We start from the raw sequence: 17,919 nt of genomic DNA, 5'->3' as shown, positions 1-17,919 counted from the left end.
ATGACATTTCTTATAGCCGTTGTATTTGCTTGATCAATGAACTACAAAATTGAAATTCAATACACGAGACTATGGCTGTGTAACATATACAGCAAGTAGTGACTTGCAAGTCTCATCCATCACACAATATTGCCATTTGGGGAAACAGTTTTAAAGTTAAATTAATAGTTTGACATCTGGAAAATATGCTAATTTGCTAGGTCAATACCACTCTCATGTCTTTCCATTAAATATGAAGCTACAGCAAAGAGAGGTTTAAAGAGCTTAGCATAAAGACTGAAAACAGAGGGAAACAGCCAGCCTGGGTGTGTCCAAAGGTAAAAAAAAGCACCCATAAAGCTCTGTAACACATTTTATCTTGTATGTTTAATCTGCATAAAAGATGAAGCATAAAAAAAAACAGTTGCGGTTTTACAGGGGGTTACTTGCTTGACTTTATGCTAAGATAGAGTGGTATCAGTCTTCATCTATTCTGGGAAAGAAAAACAATGAGAATATTTCCAAAATATTACTCCTTATAATATTAATTACTCCTTTAATTCACAGTTACTTTTTTGTGTGATTGATTAATTTTCAGTCGGTGAATTGTTGACCAAGCTGGCTACAGTGTTGTTATTCTCATATGATAATGTTTGACTGCAGACCTGCTGGGTTTGATTACACACAGGACAACTGATCAAAGCAGCAAATGCGAGCCAGCTTGGTCTAGCCTCAGAATAAGACCACCCTTCCTTTCCCCTCATCTCCTCCCCTGGTGCCTTACTTCCCCTTGCCTCTAGCAAAGGGATTATCACGTGCCTAATGACACGTTGGGGGCCAGAGGAAGGTCAGTTCCCCAGCCTGAGACTGTTGATGTGCGGGCAGAATGTGCAGCCTCGCTGGTCTCTGGTTGGTAGGTGGAAAGGAGCTGCAAATCAGATCAATTATAGTCCAGTCTCAGTCTCTGCATCGGTGGAAATGTGACGTCAAGACACTGAGTTGAAAATTGATTGTGTAGTAATGTCTGTTCTCTCAGACAGCACCCTGGATGTATGCACTATAAGACAAAATATTTCAGCGTGTTCAATCGACCTCTTTCACCTCACAATCACGCTCTTGGATCTCTGATATCTCCAATATATGAATTCACAATGTTTCTATTTAAGCAGAGCTCAGCTGTGAATGAGATGCATTTACTGAGCATTAAGCCCCAAAACCTAAAAAGAAAAACATTGAACGACAACAGTATACTATAACAGCTCCAGTTCTGGCATCTTCCTGGGAATAAAGATTATTAATCCAGGTACAGGCAAGAAGATATGAAAAAGGGCGGAGGTGGTTTTGGCTTCAATTTAAGAATAACTCACTCTGACTGACAATGTATAATCTAGTCGTGGGAAAGTAAATTAAAACTTGGGTCTTCATAAATGCTTGTACCTGACCTGTTAATTACACATCCTGGCTGCAAATCATCTCTGTCATCTCTGTCTTTACTGGATGGGCTGTGGGCATGTTCTGCTTGGAGGCAGTGTAAAATGTTTTATTTGAGACTTTTAATCCAAGGAAGCTACAGTGGGGTTAAAAATGTCCTTCTGGTTGCCATGGCTGCCATGCAGTAATTGGCTGCAGAGTCACGTAACAGAGTTGGAGCACTTCTTCATGATCGAGCCTGTAGTGGTCATAGCTTAGGAATCAGGCTTAATGTACTTAACATACCAACATGGCAGAATTTTAATGTTTTACTTATTTTTTAGGTGAATAATATTTCTCTACAAGAACTGTCCTCTCAGCACCACCTTTAACTATCCACTGTATATGCGGAGAGAGAACTGAGCAGCAATGGCATCCTACTTTTTCATGAAAACTGCTGATTATTGCTTTTTTAAAGGTTAGTCCTTATCCTTCCATGAATTCTCTCCCATTAAAGGGCGCTTCTCTATTTGTTTGCAGGATGCAAATATTGCCGTTTACCTTCAGACGCTGACATGATCCTGTGCACTTCGCAAATATCACCTGCTCGTTGCAGAGCGAGAGAACAAAGCCTTTTTTGTTTCAGCCTTTGCAACATTTTGATTTTGTTTCCAGTGACCGAAGGCAGCCTCAGCAGTTGACTGTTCCTTAAACCCCTCCCGCACACAGAGATTGTCCAATCATAGCTTAGCAACTGTGACTAGGCACAACAGGTCTGTCAAGCTTTGCATATTTGAACATGCCAAAGCAGCGTACATGTGACTGTGGCTGCTTTGATCATCAACCTGTGAGGATGATACTCGGCATTTACAGAATTGGAGGGTATTGGAGGGTGTTGTCTTTTTTTTTCTTAGGCTTTTCGAAACCTGAAACACATGGGCAAAAGTCTAAGGAACTGATTGAACGGTGTGTTTGTTGGCTCTAACGAAAGCTGCAATTCCTAGCATGTCTGGCTAACTAACTTACTACCTACAGTAGAAACTGTAGCTGTCTCCTGGATGCCAGTAGACTTTAGTCTAGCGTTAAGTTTTATGGATTTGGGCAAGTTCTCGCTCCAGAAGCCCAAGCCAATATTAACTGACATAGTGTTAGGTTTGCCAAATACATTGGTTTATTTGATTATTTTATTTATACTAGGAGAGAAAAGGGTTTTAGGATGAAGACTTTTAAAACTGAAGGCATATTGTTTGAAAAGATGAACAAGAATGTTAGCTCAGAACAGCTAAATGGGGTTATGATAGAACGAAATGGCAGTCTGATTTTTTTTTTTCATAAACTACTCATAATGCTAGTAATACTAATACATATCCTCTATGTAGATCATCAGATGGTGAGGATGATGACTTTTTGCCTGAGACCTGTAAGTTATAGCCTCAGTCTTTTAGCATGACATCATGCATGTAGCCATCAAGTGCATATTTAAGACCCCCTTCTTTTTTTTTTTTTTACCAGGTTCTTGTTTAAAAACAAATTAGTTAGAAACTTTTAAAAGTCAATCAAAGACAGCATTTTCAACCAGCTGGATGCAATGTTGGCTAGAAATGAATTGCTGGCTAGAAATGAGAAGCTGCTTTTGTCTTCCTCTCTCTGAAATCAAAGACCCACTGTTTCAAAAATGACAAATTATTTCAAGTATTAAATCTGCCCCTGCTGCGCAATAAAAGAAAGCTTGACAGGCGTAGAAACAATAACTCAGGGGAGTGGGATTTAGCAAACGGTCAATTACCAAGCAATCTCCACAAATTTTCACATTTTATTTGGTTTAATTTGATACATGAAGGGCAACACAGGTATTATATTAACTTTTTGTATCTGAAGAAGTTCAGATTCAGCTGTTAAATCTCTATCCAAACATGATTTTAGGTGTATTTAGCATTATGGTTTCTTGAGAGGTAGAAACAGTGTTGTGATCATTTCAGATGGATTATCAGAGCAGAAAAAAAAGGTGTGACATAAAGAGACGAACGCACAATCGTCAGAGACATCATTCATGATCAACACAACACCTAAGTCCCAATCTGCATCCATTCAATATGTCGTCCCTTCACAACCAAGAAGCTGTACACACTGGCTTCATCATGCTGTGTCAGAGGAATCAAAAACAGCTTGGTTATTGAAGTCTAGAAGGACTGCATTAATGAGTTGAATATACAAATCTCTTAGTGCCACCTACAGCTTTCTATAAAGAGATAATGTAGAAAAAGTCTTCAGATAAGACAGAAAAAAAGGTAAATGTCAGATATCACTCCAAATAATTTCAAGGCCTGTTTTAATCTCAAACCAAACTCAAAAAATCATGTTACATTTAAGGTAACGTTGCCACATGAAGGACAAAAAAAGGCTGAGATATGAACTTTAAATTTAATGGGTCTAAAATGCAGTAGCTCAAAAGCAAATAGGAGAGGCAGATCTGGAGCTACACACAGCTCTGCCCACTGCCCACTTAGAGAGGTGGAACGGTGCTGGAGAAGCGGTGGTGACAGTTGGAGCTAAAGCAAAACAGACGAGGCGGAACTCAGAGCTATGAGACACAGTATAAGGTAAATAAAAAGACGATCAAAAAAAATTAAATGATTTGGGAATCTTGTGATCCTTGGACATATAAGTATTTTTAAAAACTGACTGAATCAAAACTGAGAATTGACCATTCGCTAGGCCCTGCCCCATTAGTCACTGTTGTTATGGTTCTCATCCTTTCCATTATAGTATGTGGTTTACCATGACAATGGTGGCAGATTCATCACTCAAAATAGCAATTTTTGAAAGACTGTGTCTTTGATTTCACACAGAAGTAAACAGAAAAGCAGTAAAAAAAAAAAAAAAAAAAAAAAAAAAAGCAGCTTCTTATTTCTAGTCGTACCATGTATTTTCTCGGCTAAAACAACAACTGTCGCTACAAGATTTAGCTAATTAGCCAACTCCCCAAGTTGGATGAAAACTTCCACTCCAACTGACTTTTGATGTTTTCAGCTGACTTGATTTAAAACAAAGAAGAAAAAGAACTTTGTTAAAGGGTTTACTTAGCACCTGATGGCTCCATAGGCTAAAGCTCACATGTACCAATTAGCATTCTCACAGGTTGATGATCAATTTCATAGACATGACAATAAAGCAGCACCACTGTTATTGTTTTGAAGGCTAGAGCCTGTTAGCCATATTATGATGCACTATTAAAAATGAAAATGTAATCAAAATATTATTTGTCCTAACATAACCCTGTTTGAAAGCCTGCCATAGAAAAACACACTTGGACAAGCAACACAGGGGTTAGATTTATGCTTTTTTAGTTTTTATTTCCAAATAATATCTTTCATTTTACAAGAAAAAGGCTTTTCTAGATGACTACTTCCAGACCAGCTTGATAAATGTAATGAATCTGGCAAGAGTTGCAAGAGTATAAAGTTACCCAAACCAGATAAAGATCAAGAGTGAGCTGCTAATGTTACCCTGAACTCTGATATATTAGAATTCTGGCTCCCACCATGTGGGGAAATGCTACAAAGTAAATGCTGCTCTCCTGGACAAGGTTTTTTTTCCCCCTCTTCCTTTTGTAATCGTAGCCTAATTGCTACTTGGTTTTGGATGAAATGCTAGGTTACTACTGTACATAGAGTACAGTTGTAACCTCGCAACTTAGCATGGCATGCTAATGTCTATAGATTACATTAGGGATAAACACACTCCATTTTTGACAATTTTGCTTTTGTGTTTATGGTTTTTTAAATGCTTACAATTAAGACCCACCCCACCCAAACTCTTTAACGTCAATCTTACTCCAGCCCCATGTACATTGCTTCTTCATATGGAGAAATCCAAAGCTTGACAGACCTACTGTGCCTTGTGATGGTTGCTAAACTGTGATTGGACAACAGCTGTTCTATTTATTAGGTTTGAAAAAGTTTGCACTTAGAATAATTGAGAATTTTTTCTTGTGGACAAGTGAGTAATAAAAGCTAGAACAGTGTGTCTGAGACTCACTGGGTATCTGTTGGATCTTGTGGACCACCACAAAGGCATCAGACAGGCCCACCTTAACCGGGTGATTGACAGAGCTGATCTGTGACACTTCAATGGGGATCTGAAATAGAAGAAGGGAAAAAGTAATTACCAGGACCACGAAAATCTGTCTTGGACAGGCTGAAAAACAAAAACAGGCCACTCCAGTCTGACAGCACCGACAAATCAGCCAATTCATTACTATCACCCATAGGAATCTGCTGAGGCATTACACACATTCAATAAGCATGTGGCTATCTTTGTTGCATAGAATAAAGATTTCAGATACAGACGGGACTGAAATGAGCAACAACTTTGATGGGACTGATTTATCTCAGAGAAAACAGACAAAAACTGAGGCCATGAAGATTGTGGTCCATTCAAGTTAAAGCATCTTTGGATCTGTTATTCTGATTTTACACCCCACTGCAAGAGGCCCGTTAAACTAGACAAAGTACTCAGTGACATGGGAATTAATTCTTAAAGGTAAAATGAGATAAAGGTAAGGCTCAGCTGTAGTCAACAAGCCTTGTAATCACAGTTCATGTAAAAACTCAGATTACAGGCAGTAGTCAGGCTGCTCTCTTCAGAGCCATAATAGCAGTGTAATGAAACACCTATTAAGAAAAAATAATGCAGCAGCTTTCAGATCAGCTCTTCTAATGTGAAGATGACAAATAACAAAAGAGGTCTCAGCTGAGACCATAAAAGGTCTCTGTTCAATTTGGTTTTTTTTCAATGCATTTTCTAAATTTGGAAATTAATAGACACCATTGGGACATCTAATATAAAATCTCTCTATCATGAAGTGACCCAAAACTTGTAACATAATGCTACATAACGTTATAACCAAATCAAGCATATAGAAACAGTACGAGAGCATGAAGTCATATTTTTTCAGGCAGTGTGCATCATGAAACTCATTATTTCGTCCTGTTGGCAACACTCTTCAGTATAATGAGAAGTGTGAAAACAGGGCCTATTTGTGAACTGTAAAGACAGGGGCTTAAGTAAGTGTTAGAAATGACAAAGACATTATAAAAAGTCACACAGAATTAGAAACAGGAGCTAAACAGATTGTTAGAGCTGTGGGATTTAGGAGGAGTGGAAAGTGAGTCACATTTTCTTTTGACTGTACAAACAGTGCCCCACCTCTCGCCCAGTGTCATCTGGATCGGCCCCAGGCCCCTGCGACCCTCAAAGGACAAGTGGTAAAGCTTATGGATGGATGTACATACAGGACTATGATGATTTAAGAATGCCACTTTTCCATAAAATGTCCAGCTTACCCTCAAAAATTCTACTGTAATTAGAGTTGTTTAATTGTAATGTAGTTGTTTAATTTTGATGAGTTTACATTTGCTAACTTTGTCTCAAAAGCCTGGAAAAGAAGGCAAGATAGACTATATACACAATGAAGGTCCGAAGATCTGTTTGCGAGAGTGGTTTGAGTTGGTTTCTTTATTTTTTGTAGTTTGAAAATGCATATGTAGCACTGACATTCTGGCTTATACTGTATGCAGGGTGGGCATTGTTGTATACATGGCAGAATAGTAAAAACTTCATTCATTCATCTAGAATGACACATGTCAGAGTGAGTGTTAAAATCAGATAACCAAAGGACACAAAGTAGATGTAAAGAAAACTGGCTGGATAAATCAGGTCTGACCTCTTTGTATGCGAAGATGATCCTGCCGGTGTTGTGCAGCGTGGCCTGGAAGGTGAAACTTCCCAGGTTGTAGTTGTCCTGTAGGTGGACGTGGTCCCACTGCACCACCAGAGCAGTACCTAGAAGAGAAACACAAAAAAAACCACACACAGTTTATTACCACATGTAGGACAACATGGAATCACCAAGATTAAAGGACAAAACAGGCGTCATTGATGGCTACTGTCCCCATATAGCTCATGTTTTTCATTTTTTAACATTGACTTGTTTTTCACTGGTTTTGAAGTGCTATCTCTGCTGTCTCAGATCCAATGTGAAATGAACCGCTGACCGGGCAAAGGCTGCAAAAACGAAAACATCAGTGTAACAATAACGTTTGTAAGGCAATATGTTTTTGAGGGATTATATCCTGGCAGAGACTCCGTTTTCTCCTCTGTGTGGGTGTGAGGTGAATGACACTGAAGTAGTGTGAGCACTGATATGAAAACACTCCACTGGAAGAGGATGAAACAGCAATAAAACTGAAATTTTTGACAAAAACCAAATCAAGGCGTGGTGGTTACTGTGATGGATTATGTAGCTCTGATTCTGGCAATTTTCATAAAAGTCAAAGTTTTTCATACTCTGTACGCAAAAGTGAGGTGCTGGGAATGACTTCTTATGATATAGGAAATTGAGGATATTTCCAACTACACAGGCTGCAAAGCAATCACCACCAGGAATAAGTTAAATCAGGATGGCAACACTGACACCAATTTAAAGGGTAAATTCACCCAAATTACATAAGGACATTTTTTTTTTCACCTCTAGTGGTATCTAGTCATGCATATAGTTATTCCCTCTCAATAAAATGTAAGTGAATGGAATTTCATTTATAGAGCTCACAATCCTGAAACATTAGATGTGAAAAATGTATCAGCAACTTCTCTTTCCAGAGACAATGTCCTGGTTCCATTAAACAAGCCAGATCTCCCAGTCAGATCTGGGAACTATTTCACACCAAAGAAACAAATCAAAACTGCTCACAGCATGGTGTGCAAATTATTCAGAGAGAGATATTTTCAGTGTTTTGAGCTGCACACATTAAACTCAATTTACCTCTACTGTATTGGGGTAGAGACACATTTTGAAGAAAGATATCTCAAAATCTGGACACATAAAAGATAAACCACTGTCTCTAGAGTTGAAGTCAATAAATTGATTAGCTGATCCACAAAAAGTAGCTTTATAAATTACTATTTTGATTAGGGATCAACTGTATAGGCCATTTTCCGAGCAAACATGTCAAACATCTCCTAAATTGTGAGGATGTGGTGCTTTTCTATTCCTCAACTTGTAAGCAATATAAACATTTAAAAAGTGGTTTATGACACACTTAAATGTAGTTGTAAGCAGATATAAAATTTCGTTAATGCATTTGACTACAACTATAACTCCTTATGTGGGCACCCATAAATGGAGGCCTGCTGTATAAACAGATAATGAACAACACAGTTGTAATAATATAAGATATGACTGCATAGGAGTTATAGATGTACATTAAAAAAAAAGACACATCTCCTTACAACTACATTATAGTGTGGATTATAGTGTATCATAAACCACTGAGTGCTTATGAATACTAAATGGGGGCATTAAAATGAAGCATTACCCTGATTTGGGTGAACTGACCCTTTAAACATGAAGCATCACAGACACAAAGCCTCCAACAAAAACCAGGAGCGTTACACTGCTTCTTAAAGGCAGACAGGCTATTTATGAGTGGATCAATAAGTGAAAGAACAGCTGAACCAATGAATAAATGAATATGTGAGTAACGTACTGTAAATCAATTTGTAGCCGATAAGCTACGTAACACTACTTTGAATCCCACTTGGCCACATCAAGCCAAATGATCATTAACTGTTGCCTTAATTTGGGGGATGTACTGGACGTACTAAATTAGCACCAGACTCACGCGGCCTTCACCTCTACCTGCCAGACAGCGGGCCTCACATTACTTTTAATACTATTATGATTTACTCTGGACTTTGGAGTACCTATTGACTAAAAAGCCATTCCCCCTCAGAGCCAGTCACTGGGCTGTGAACCAGGGCAATAAAGGTTTTTTTTAACTCAACTAATCAATTTTTCCGTCACTCAGACGACTTGTATAGGAAACCCCATAATAAATTACATGTGGTGTGTATAAAGGGCCTTTGGCACTGGACATGCATGTTTCATGTGTTAAAGGAGGAGGTTAGACAGGTTAGGGTCTGGTCCAGCACTGATATTTAATACAATGTGGCAAAAAATAAAAGGAACACTATTTTGAGTATTTCAATGGGAATGGGAAAAAAGAGGGAGTTTTGAAGAGATGCTATGTAATGCATTAAAGAAGAGGGAGTTCAGGAGAAAGGCAGGGAATATCAGAGAGAGGACGGTGCACTAAATTGCTGCTAACTTATGGCACAGCGGGCTTACTCAGTCAGCAGAAGTTAAGCCCAATATAAGTCTGCTTAAAATGCATTGAGTTCAGGAGGGGAGGGTGCCGTACTATCTGGGGCTTCCTGGCTAAAAATACAGAGTGAGTGAGGAGGTGTGGAGAGAGTACACACTGGCCTTGTTTCTAATTCCATTAACAAGCTTAACATGCCGTATGCACTCAAAAAAACCAAAACAAATCGTGCCCTATTACGCCAGCCCACCCTCAGCCTGGTGAAGTAATTTTCGTCAGAGGTGTTGGTGTGGTTTCAAGCCAAATGTCTCCTGTGAACAACGCCTATTGGTAATTTTCATCATCGTACGTCAAGCTTGATTACGTTTGATCCTTCTGAGCCCGACATAGAGTTTGTAACATAATATTTTTCTTAATGTAATGGAGTAGACATTCTAACCAGAGCAGCTTACAGTGTTTCAAGTGCTTTGGGAGATGAACCACTTGAAATTAATCTGTGATCTGATTAATAAATGACTGTCTGGAAAAGAAAGCAACAGCAGGGTTCAATGGTTTTGTTAAAATCACAAAGAGTCAAACACGTTTTACTGCCTGTAAGTGGTATTTTTTACTACAGTGCTGTCACAAGATCCCAATGGCAGCAACAGTCTGTCAGGTGTTAAAACACTTCACAACCCTATAATTATGCATCGAACTCCAGGATAGTTTTAGGATAGTACTTGAGAAAGTTTTGTGCTGACCAATCATGTGTTCTTTATTTAGCAGATTCTAACTGACAAAAAGAATTGAAAGTTCTGTTTTTGTGAAAACTGAACACTGAGCAACAATGCTTCCTACTGTGACTGAAGTTTCACTCAACTCCCCTCTCTTTTGTTCGTGTAACGCAAACAAACAATACGTATCTGCTGTGAATGCGTCATTAAACTGCCCACAATCTAATGGAAAAAAGAACTGACCATACAGTTCTTATGCTCTGTTGGCAGGACATTGACTGATGGACAGTGTGTTGAGGGGCAGGCCGGCTGCGAATTGACTGGCTGCCAGTTTGGTTAAAGTCTGATGAGCTCCAGTGCAGGAGGACACGTAGTTGGTCTGTCCCTCTGCTGTACAGGGATTAGATGGCGATGACTGACATGATGGATAACAACCATCACAAATGGAAAAAGAAAGGTACACAGAGTGAGTAAGGGCATCAATTTAGTTTAAAACGAGTAAGTGGAATTTAGGGGAATGTTGCAGAGGTCATAGAGGGTATCATATAAATCATGTAATGACAAATAACACCTTTTTTTGTGAATAAATACCTAAAGATGGCTCATACAGCTGTAGTCAACACTAATTAAGTGTCTTAATTCTAAGATAATAACCATTTTGGCTCATATATTGTATCGTTAATGGTAGGAAATTATGTGCCTTAATTTCAATAAGAACTTAATTTATGTCATAATAATCAGTTTGTGCGAACTTATAATTAGGCAATATGGATAAAAACCTCTATCAAAAATTATTTGATATTGCAACACTGTTACATAGCGTGATATAATACACTTTCTTTAAAATCAATTGAGAAATTCTTAAGTGATAAAACAACAGTCAGAAATAACTAACCCTAACCCCTTTTTGGCCATTTTCAGCGACAAATCATGATACTTGATTACACTGATGCAAAAATCATATAAAAATATATATAGGATATTTCCACTAACAACCCTTTCTCATTGACTGTCAACCTTGCCCACAATGGTCTAACATAACCAGAAATATTAGAGTATTTGCCACCACTGTATACATGGTATGGGAAAATCTAAAAAAATTTTCAAATTTATATTATAAAAATTATCATAATTTTTGTCATTTTTTGAAGTGGGATTCTTCATCAGTCAGTCAACAGAGCATTTGGAGCGGAATTAATTATTCCACTTGTCAAATAATGCATTAGTCACTGCTATATTTACCAGTATGGTATTTTTTTGTTTGTCAGTCCTTTTTTGTAATGTATTATATTAGTATCTCAATGTGACTACTGAGAAGTTTATTGTTGTTGGTAAAAGCTTATTTTCTCTTCTTTGTATGTTAAAATGAACTCCTGCAGCAGTCCATATTGGCGTTCTAAAGCCTGAAGACATACGTAGAGACAAGCAAATCCAGTTCATGGTCTGATAATCCGAAAAGCAGGCAACAACAATCCGAGAACAAATTTAAAGATAGTCATCCAAAATAAAGAAAATAGAGAACAAAAAACGTCGAACACTAAGAAATCCCTGTGGTGTAGTTTGCTAACTAGCAGTTAGCTTAATTATTTCTTTGTTTTAGTATTTTGTGGAGCTTATTACCACAAAGTTCACTGTGGGGGACCTAATTTCGTTCTGCTTTTACTAGAACAAACATCTGGTTGAAGCCAAAGAGTGCCAGTTTGTGCCTCAGTCATGCAGAAATGAGATATGACGAGAAAAGTGCTATTACCATTGTCAAAGTAGATGACAGTTGAGTTTCTGGAGACACTTGGGTCAAAGTTGGCCATTAAGGGAGCGATGTACTGTGTAGCTGTTAACATCCGATGGACCACATCACCCGTATAAATGAACCCTGTGGGACAAAAAGAGAAAATACACAACATATAACTTTTTTGTACTGTTCAAAGTTAGCAACAGTTGCTCTTAAACTGTTGAAAACACCAATATATGATGTTTTTTATCACTTATAGTGTTGTACATGCTACACTAAATTGTTTTAAGGTGGATTTACCCTTTGGCAACTCATAAAAACAAACTTAAAAGCCGTTATCTGATACAGTATCCTTCGGGAAGACAAGCCCTCCAGTCCAAAGTTAAAAACTCCTCATTAACCCACAACGATTATTTCTTTCTCGGTTTCTGTCCTCATTCTGCAGTCTGCCTCAGCTATCAATGGCAATTAATCAGCACTATTATCTTTAATCAAAACAGAAGGACAAATCTGAGGGGCTTTAAAGAAAGACACTCTATGCCAAGTGAGCAGTTATATATTATCATTTGGTTATAAACCTGGCTGGTCATCCCTATTTCACACTTTTGTGTGTGTTTACTCCAAATCATCAATCACAGAGTGTAACGAGACACAATGACAACAAAAAGGGGATTGGATTTTGTTAACTTTTCCAATTTATGTGGCCTTTCGTGAGGCACACTGAGAGGGACGTGCACAGTCAACACAAACCAGAGCTGCATCATTTAGCAGCCTTTAAACATGGTTATTAATGTACTCCAGAAAAGAGTGAAAACGCCCACTATTCATCACGAAGGATAAGTCTTTGCATAAAGCATTTGCACAGACGACAACAGAATCATCTGTTGCACTGATGACAACAGAATCAAATGGCTTCTTAATTTCCCTACTGACAACAAAGTTTAGCAAAGTCAACTGCTATTTTGAGATTAATTCAAGATTAATTCAAGGCAGAATCTTTTGTTTTTCACTCTGTTTAGTTATTGAGTTTTAATAACTTCAATTACTCTTGCAACAGACAAAAGACTAAATTTACCACTTTTGTCCTGTTGAAAGTTGTGAAAATGTAGGATTTTTATGATAACGGACAGGGTTGTTCAAAAATTTAGGATTGGTTGTTAGTCTAGTGTACTTATAAATACATGATGCAGCAATGGCTAAAAATATGGTCTTTTCGGGACAGGAAAAGTCTGAGCATCAATATTAAAATCTGAGAGTAGGAAGTTTTGGAAATTTTTTTATCATGTACAGTATGTAATATAAAAAGGAATAGTTAGATGAGAAGTTTGATATCACACTCATGTCTATATGGTAAATAGGAAGCTACAACCAGCATCCAGTTAACTGAGCTTAGCACAAATGCTGAAAAAGGTAACAAAATCCTCCTGGCAGCACCTCTAAAGATCATTAACTAACACAATATATCTTGCAAATTATTGTTTTTACACTTAAGTTTTGTTACAGATTAAAAAAAGAAGATATGTGTTAATGAGTGAGCTTTAAAGGTGCTTATTGGTGAAATTTCTTACATTTGGTCAGAGCCAAGACAGCTGTTTCCACTCTTTATGCTAAGTTAAGATAACCAGCTGCTGGCTCCAGGTTCATATTTACCATACAAGCATGAGATGGTACGGTCTTCTCCTTTAACTCTAAGTAAGAAAGCAAATAATCGTATTTCCTAAAATGTTTACACTATTCCTTTAAATCCGTGTTGGATATGGTAAATTAACACGGTAAATTCATTTCACTTGGTCTTTATTATGGACATTTTCTTAATTATGTGCTGAATTTCACAATTAAAGTTGTCAGAGTAAGAAATCATTCTCATGGGAAAAGATCTATTTGCTTTTTTGGACAGTTCAAGATAAATACAGTATAAACCCTGCCGAGAAAGAAAAGTGGAATTTTGGAAAAAGTCTCACTGAGGCCAGGCCTATAAATCTCCATTTCACCAAATGTCTTCTCATACAGTAGGCGGGCTATAAAAACACATCTATCACTTTGGAAACCAGGAGCACCACCATGACGGGAATCAGTCTTCCACCAAATGCCTCCCTACTCAGAATTTCCTCTATTTAGAGTACTGTCAGCACACACACACAGAGCAGGAGGAGGGAGCTAAGATGAGATTTTATTTAGTCATGTGAAGTCCTGACCGTAGATAACTCCACCTGGAAGAGGAGTGAATGAGGTAAAATATACAGTGCTGTAGGGCTCAGTAGATGGAGTTACCATGGTTACAGTTAGTTTTATTCCTATCAAAAAATGTACACACTTTTGGCAAAACAATCTTAAATCAAGGGCCACTCATTAACTTTCCCAGAGCTGTATGTGCTTTTGGTCAAGGGTAGAGCCAGCTAGTCCAATTAGGAAAGATTGCGTGCGTTTCCTACAGTGGGTATAAGCAGCTCTTAATGCACCAACAGTGTAGGAAAAACAAAACTATTAAGTAATATTTAGTTATTTAATGTCCATTAATGTTGCACATTGAAGTTGTGTATACATGGCTGCTACTCAAAATTACTTTCATTATCAGTAAAATTGGTTGACTATTTTTTGGATAAATCAATAAATTTTTTTAGTCTGTAAAATTGAAAATTTGTGACAAATGTCCATTACAAGTTGACATCTGCAAATTGCTTCTTTTTTTAATCATACCAACAGTCCAATACTCAAAGATATTCGATTAATAATAACATAATGAATTTTAAGTACAGAATTTATAAATCTTCAGAAATCAATGCAAATTAACCTATTTTGTATAATCTGAATATTTTTTATAAAATGTCCCAATTTACTGAACAAAAACGATGCTTTCATATAGTGAAATAAAAAATTACAGATATAAAATGTACGCTTGACACAATTATTGGCACCCTTTGATGAATTTAAATTAGTTCCTCAAACAAAATAAAGAACAAGTAAGACTCACCTGTGCTTAATTTTCAGTGTTCACATCACCTGAATTAACCAATGAACGATAGTTTTACTTCATAAAAAAGGGCTGATTGTTTCCAGTTTGTTTTTCACAAAGGTGGAGACAGGTGAGCTGTCTGAGAGTATCAGATATGCTACCAACAAAAAAAACATAATTCCAGAGGCTATAAAGCAATCGCCAAAGATCTTGAAATCCCTGTTTCAACATTTTGTGTTTGTATTATTTCACTATAATGCAAATGTTTCTTTTGTTCAGTAATGTTGGACATTTTATTTAAAATATCTTGATTATACAAAATTGGATTATTTGTATTTACTTCTTAAGACATTCTAAATCCTGTACTTAAAATTCAGGGGTGCCAATAGTAAAAACCAGGGCTGTGCATCAACTCCTAATAATTCAGCAATAACCTTAAATAATAGTTTGACATATTGGGAAATATGTTTACTCGTATTTTTGACGTGTTAGATGAGAAGATTGAATCCTCTTTCACGTCTGTATGCTAAATGTGAGGCTACAGCCAGCACCCAGTTAGCTTAGCATAGCATAAAGACAGAGAACTAGGGGAACAGCGAAAGGCTCTGTCCAAAGGCAACAAAATCCTCCCAACAGCACCTCTAAAGGTCACTAATGTTACATCTTGTTTGCGTAATTTGCACAAAGTGCTGTTAAGACTACCCAATATCCGCCCGATAATACCCGAACTGACCTGTAGGGTACTGGAAACAAAAATGGGCATCGGGCGCATCAATGATCACTTTATTCCATGTCGTGTATCATAGTGGATGGCAACCAACGCCAAATCTGTCGCGCCTCATGACGTCAGCGACAAAAAGACTAGCAATTTTTTCCCTTCTCTGATCTAGGATGACAACTTCAACAATGTTTTTTTCTGCGATGCTGACCAATAGGAATGCTCGCTCTCATTGTTTACATTCTTGTTTACATTCTTGGGACTAACGACCAGCGCGTAGTCTGTCACATCTGTTGGCCAAGTCACGGCAAGAATATATGACTGTATAGTCACCTTATCTAACACACTGACCATCTTATCACACAGAAATATCCTGTAGTCTGAACTCAACTTAAAATGACAAGTTGAGGTTTTACGGAGGGTTTATGAGAGCCAGTTTCTGTGTTTCTAGTCTTCATGCTAAGCAAACATAACCAGCAACTGGCTGTAGCTTCATACTAAATGGACAGATAGAGTGGTATTGACCTTCTCATCTAACTCTAGGGAAGACAACATGTAAGTGTATTTCCCAAAATGTCAAACTATTGCTTTGAAGGTGTGTTCAAACAGCGAGCAGTTGCCACTGCAAGCGGCGAGGAGAAGGAGAGTGGCTCCCGTTCATGTGAACTGTGCCGCTGTCATCGGCGTCCATGATGGATCAACTTTTTAAAACCTGCCGCCCTGGCTTGTCATGCAACTATGGCACCTACAGAGACTACAGCGAGGGAAACGATAGGCTAGAGCAACCGATTTTATGGGTTATCTGAATGACACCCTGCTTCACCAGCAGACAGAAATATCAGTAAAGAGTAGCGGTATCGGAGCAACATCAGCTTCAAAGTTTGATTATCTGGTGTGAAACACTAAATAACATTCACGATATTACTTAGCAAAATTTGTTTAATGAATCATGGCGTATTGCTAACCGTTTCCCCTATGATAAGCCAAAACCTGCTCTGTTTAGATGCATGATGAGATTATTCTAGGTAGATAGTGGATTGCAGCTGCCTGTGGTGTACAGGCTGGTAGGATCAGAGCTGCGGCAGTGGCGTTACACCCTTCTGCCACCGATTCAAAAGCTGTGGTGGCACCCGCTCACTGAAAACACCTTAAGAATCACATTCAAGTCAGCCCTGTTTCAGTGCTTGTAGTACATACAGTACTTCAGTTCAAAGCACCCACCCTATTTTATGTCATGGTATACGAACGTAAAGAGGATAGAACATAGAGAGGCAGGGTTGTTGAGTCTACCCGCCTAAATTAAAGGTAAACCTGAACATGATGCTGTGGTGTATGAAGGGGCTATACACTCAGTCACTGGTGGCGACTTCATGGTCGTACGATGCTGCGACCACGCTTTCAAAAACCTTTATCTGATTGTGCAGCGACACAGATGACTTCCTCCAAATCAGCCAATATACATTCCATCTCATCTTATATTTGCCCAACATTCACTCAAGCACGTTTTTAATCTCTCAAATGCTTTCTCTTTTTTTGCCCACGTTACCATTTGTCCTTTCACTTTCAGCCTCTAGAAAGCTTAGAAATGCCCCAACCAAAACGCACACACTGGTCTGGACACACTCAATGCCCTGCGTCCAAGGGTTTTATTTCTGTAGCTGCCTCTCCTTTCTACCAGCATTCTCCTGAAAACAATACAACGTATTTGACAGTCTAAAGAAAAACAGACAGCTTCTCAATACACTAAAGAGGTGTGAGCTGCAGGGGGCTCAGTACAGAGGCTATCGGGCGCTCAATGGAGAGGCAATTCATTCACTTACAGCAGGAGGAGACTGGACAGAAGGAGAGGGAGGAGGTTACCGGGGGAAAAACAGACGTACAAGGAAAGAAGAGAAAGAAAAGAGAAATAAAATAATGAAGGAGTTTGAGGCAGAGAAAGAGTTCTTCAGAGGGTGGCATAGTAGATGGAGTAGGATAATTCTTTTTTTAAGAAGCTATGTTTGTACAGACAAAAAGTGCTGGATTGTGTTTGTCCATGAAAAACATGGTTGGGAATTAGCAGTCCCACTAGACTAAAGCTTCAATTTATTGGACATTGTGTTTAGACAAGGTCTTTGTTCCTTTGTACTGAGTTGTGTTTAACTTACAGGACATTTTCTGTTTATCAGATCCATTCTGAGTCTGGGAAGAGTCAGGACTGGATTTGCACACTCACCCTTGCTTTATTTGGTCTTTTGTCTTTTAAATACTAA

At 38.2% G+C, this 17,919-nt stretch overlaps 1 protein-coding gene across 3 annotated transcripts in view; it reads right to left on the bottom strand.

Moving 5' to 3' along the window:
- The window catches only part of plxdc2b (plexin domain containing 2b), a 91,421-nt gene that overhangs the window by 22,700 nt on the left and 50,802 nt on the right, over positions 1-17,919 (bottom strand). For all 3 annotated transcript variants that reach the window (XM_040126908.1, XM_040126909.1, XM_040126910.1), the window contains exons 5-7: positions 12,015-12,137; positions 7,115-7,233; positions 5,428-5,527 (exon numbers count right to left, since the gene is read on the bottom strand). In XM_040126908.1, coding sequence (XP_039982842.1) covers positions 5,428-5,527; positions 7,115-7,233; positions 12,015-12,137 — 342 coding nt within the window. The remainder of the gene's footprint in view (positions 1-5,427; positions 5,528-7,114; positions 7,234-12,014; positions 12,138-17,919) is intronic.

This window comes from Xiphias gladius, chromosome 5, assembly GCF_016859285.1.
Source record: "Xiphias gladius isolate SHS-SW01 ecotype Sanya breed wild chromosome 5, ASM1685928v1, whole genome shotgun sequence".
NCBI lineage: Eukaryota > Metazoa > Chordata > Actinopteri > Istiophoriformes > Xiphiidae > Xiphias > Xiphias gladius.
This window is presented reverse-complemented; position numbering and strand designations above follow the sequence as displayed.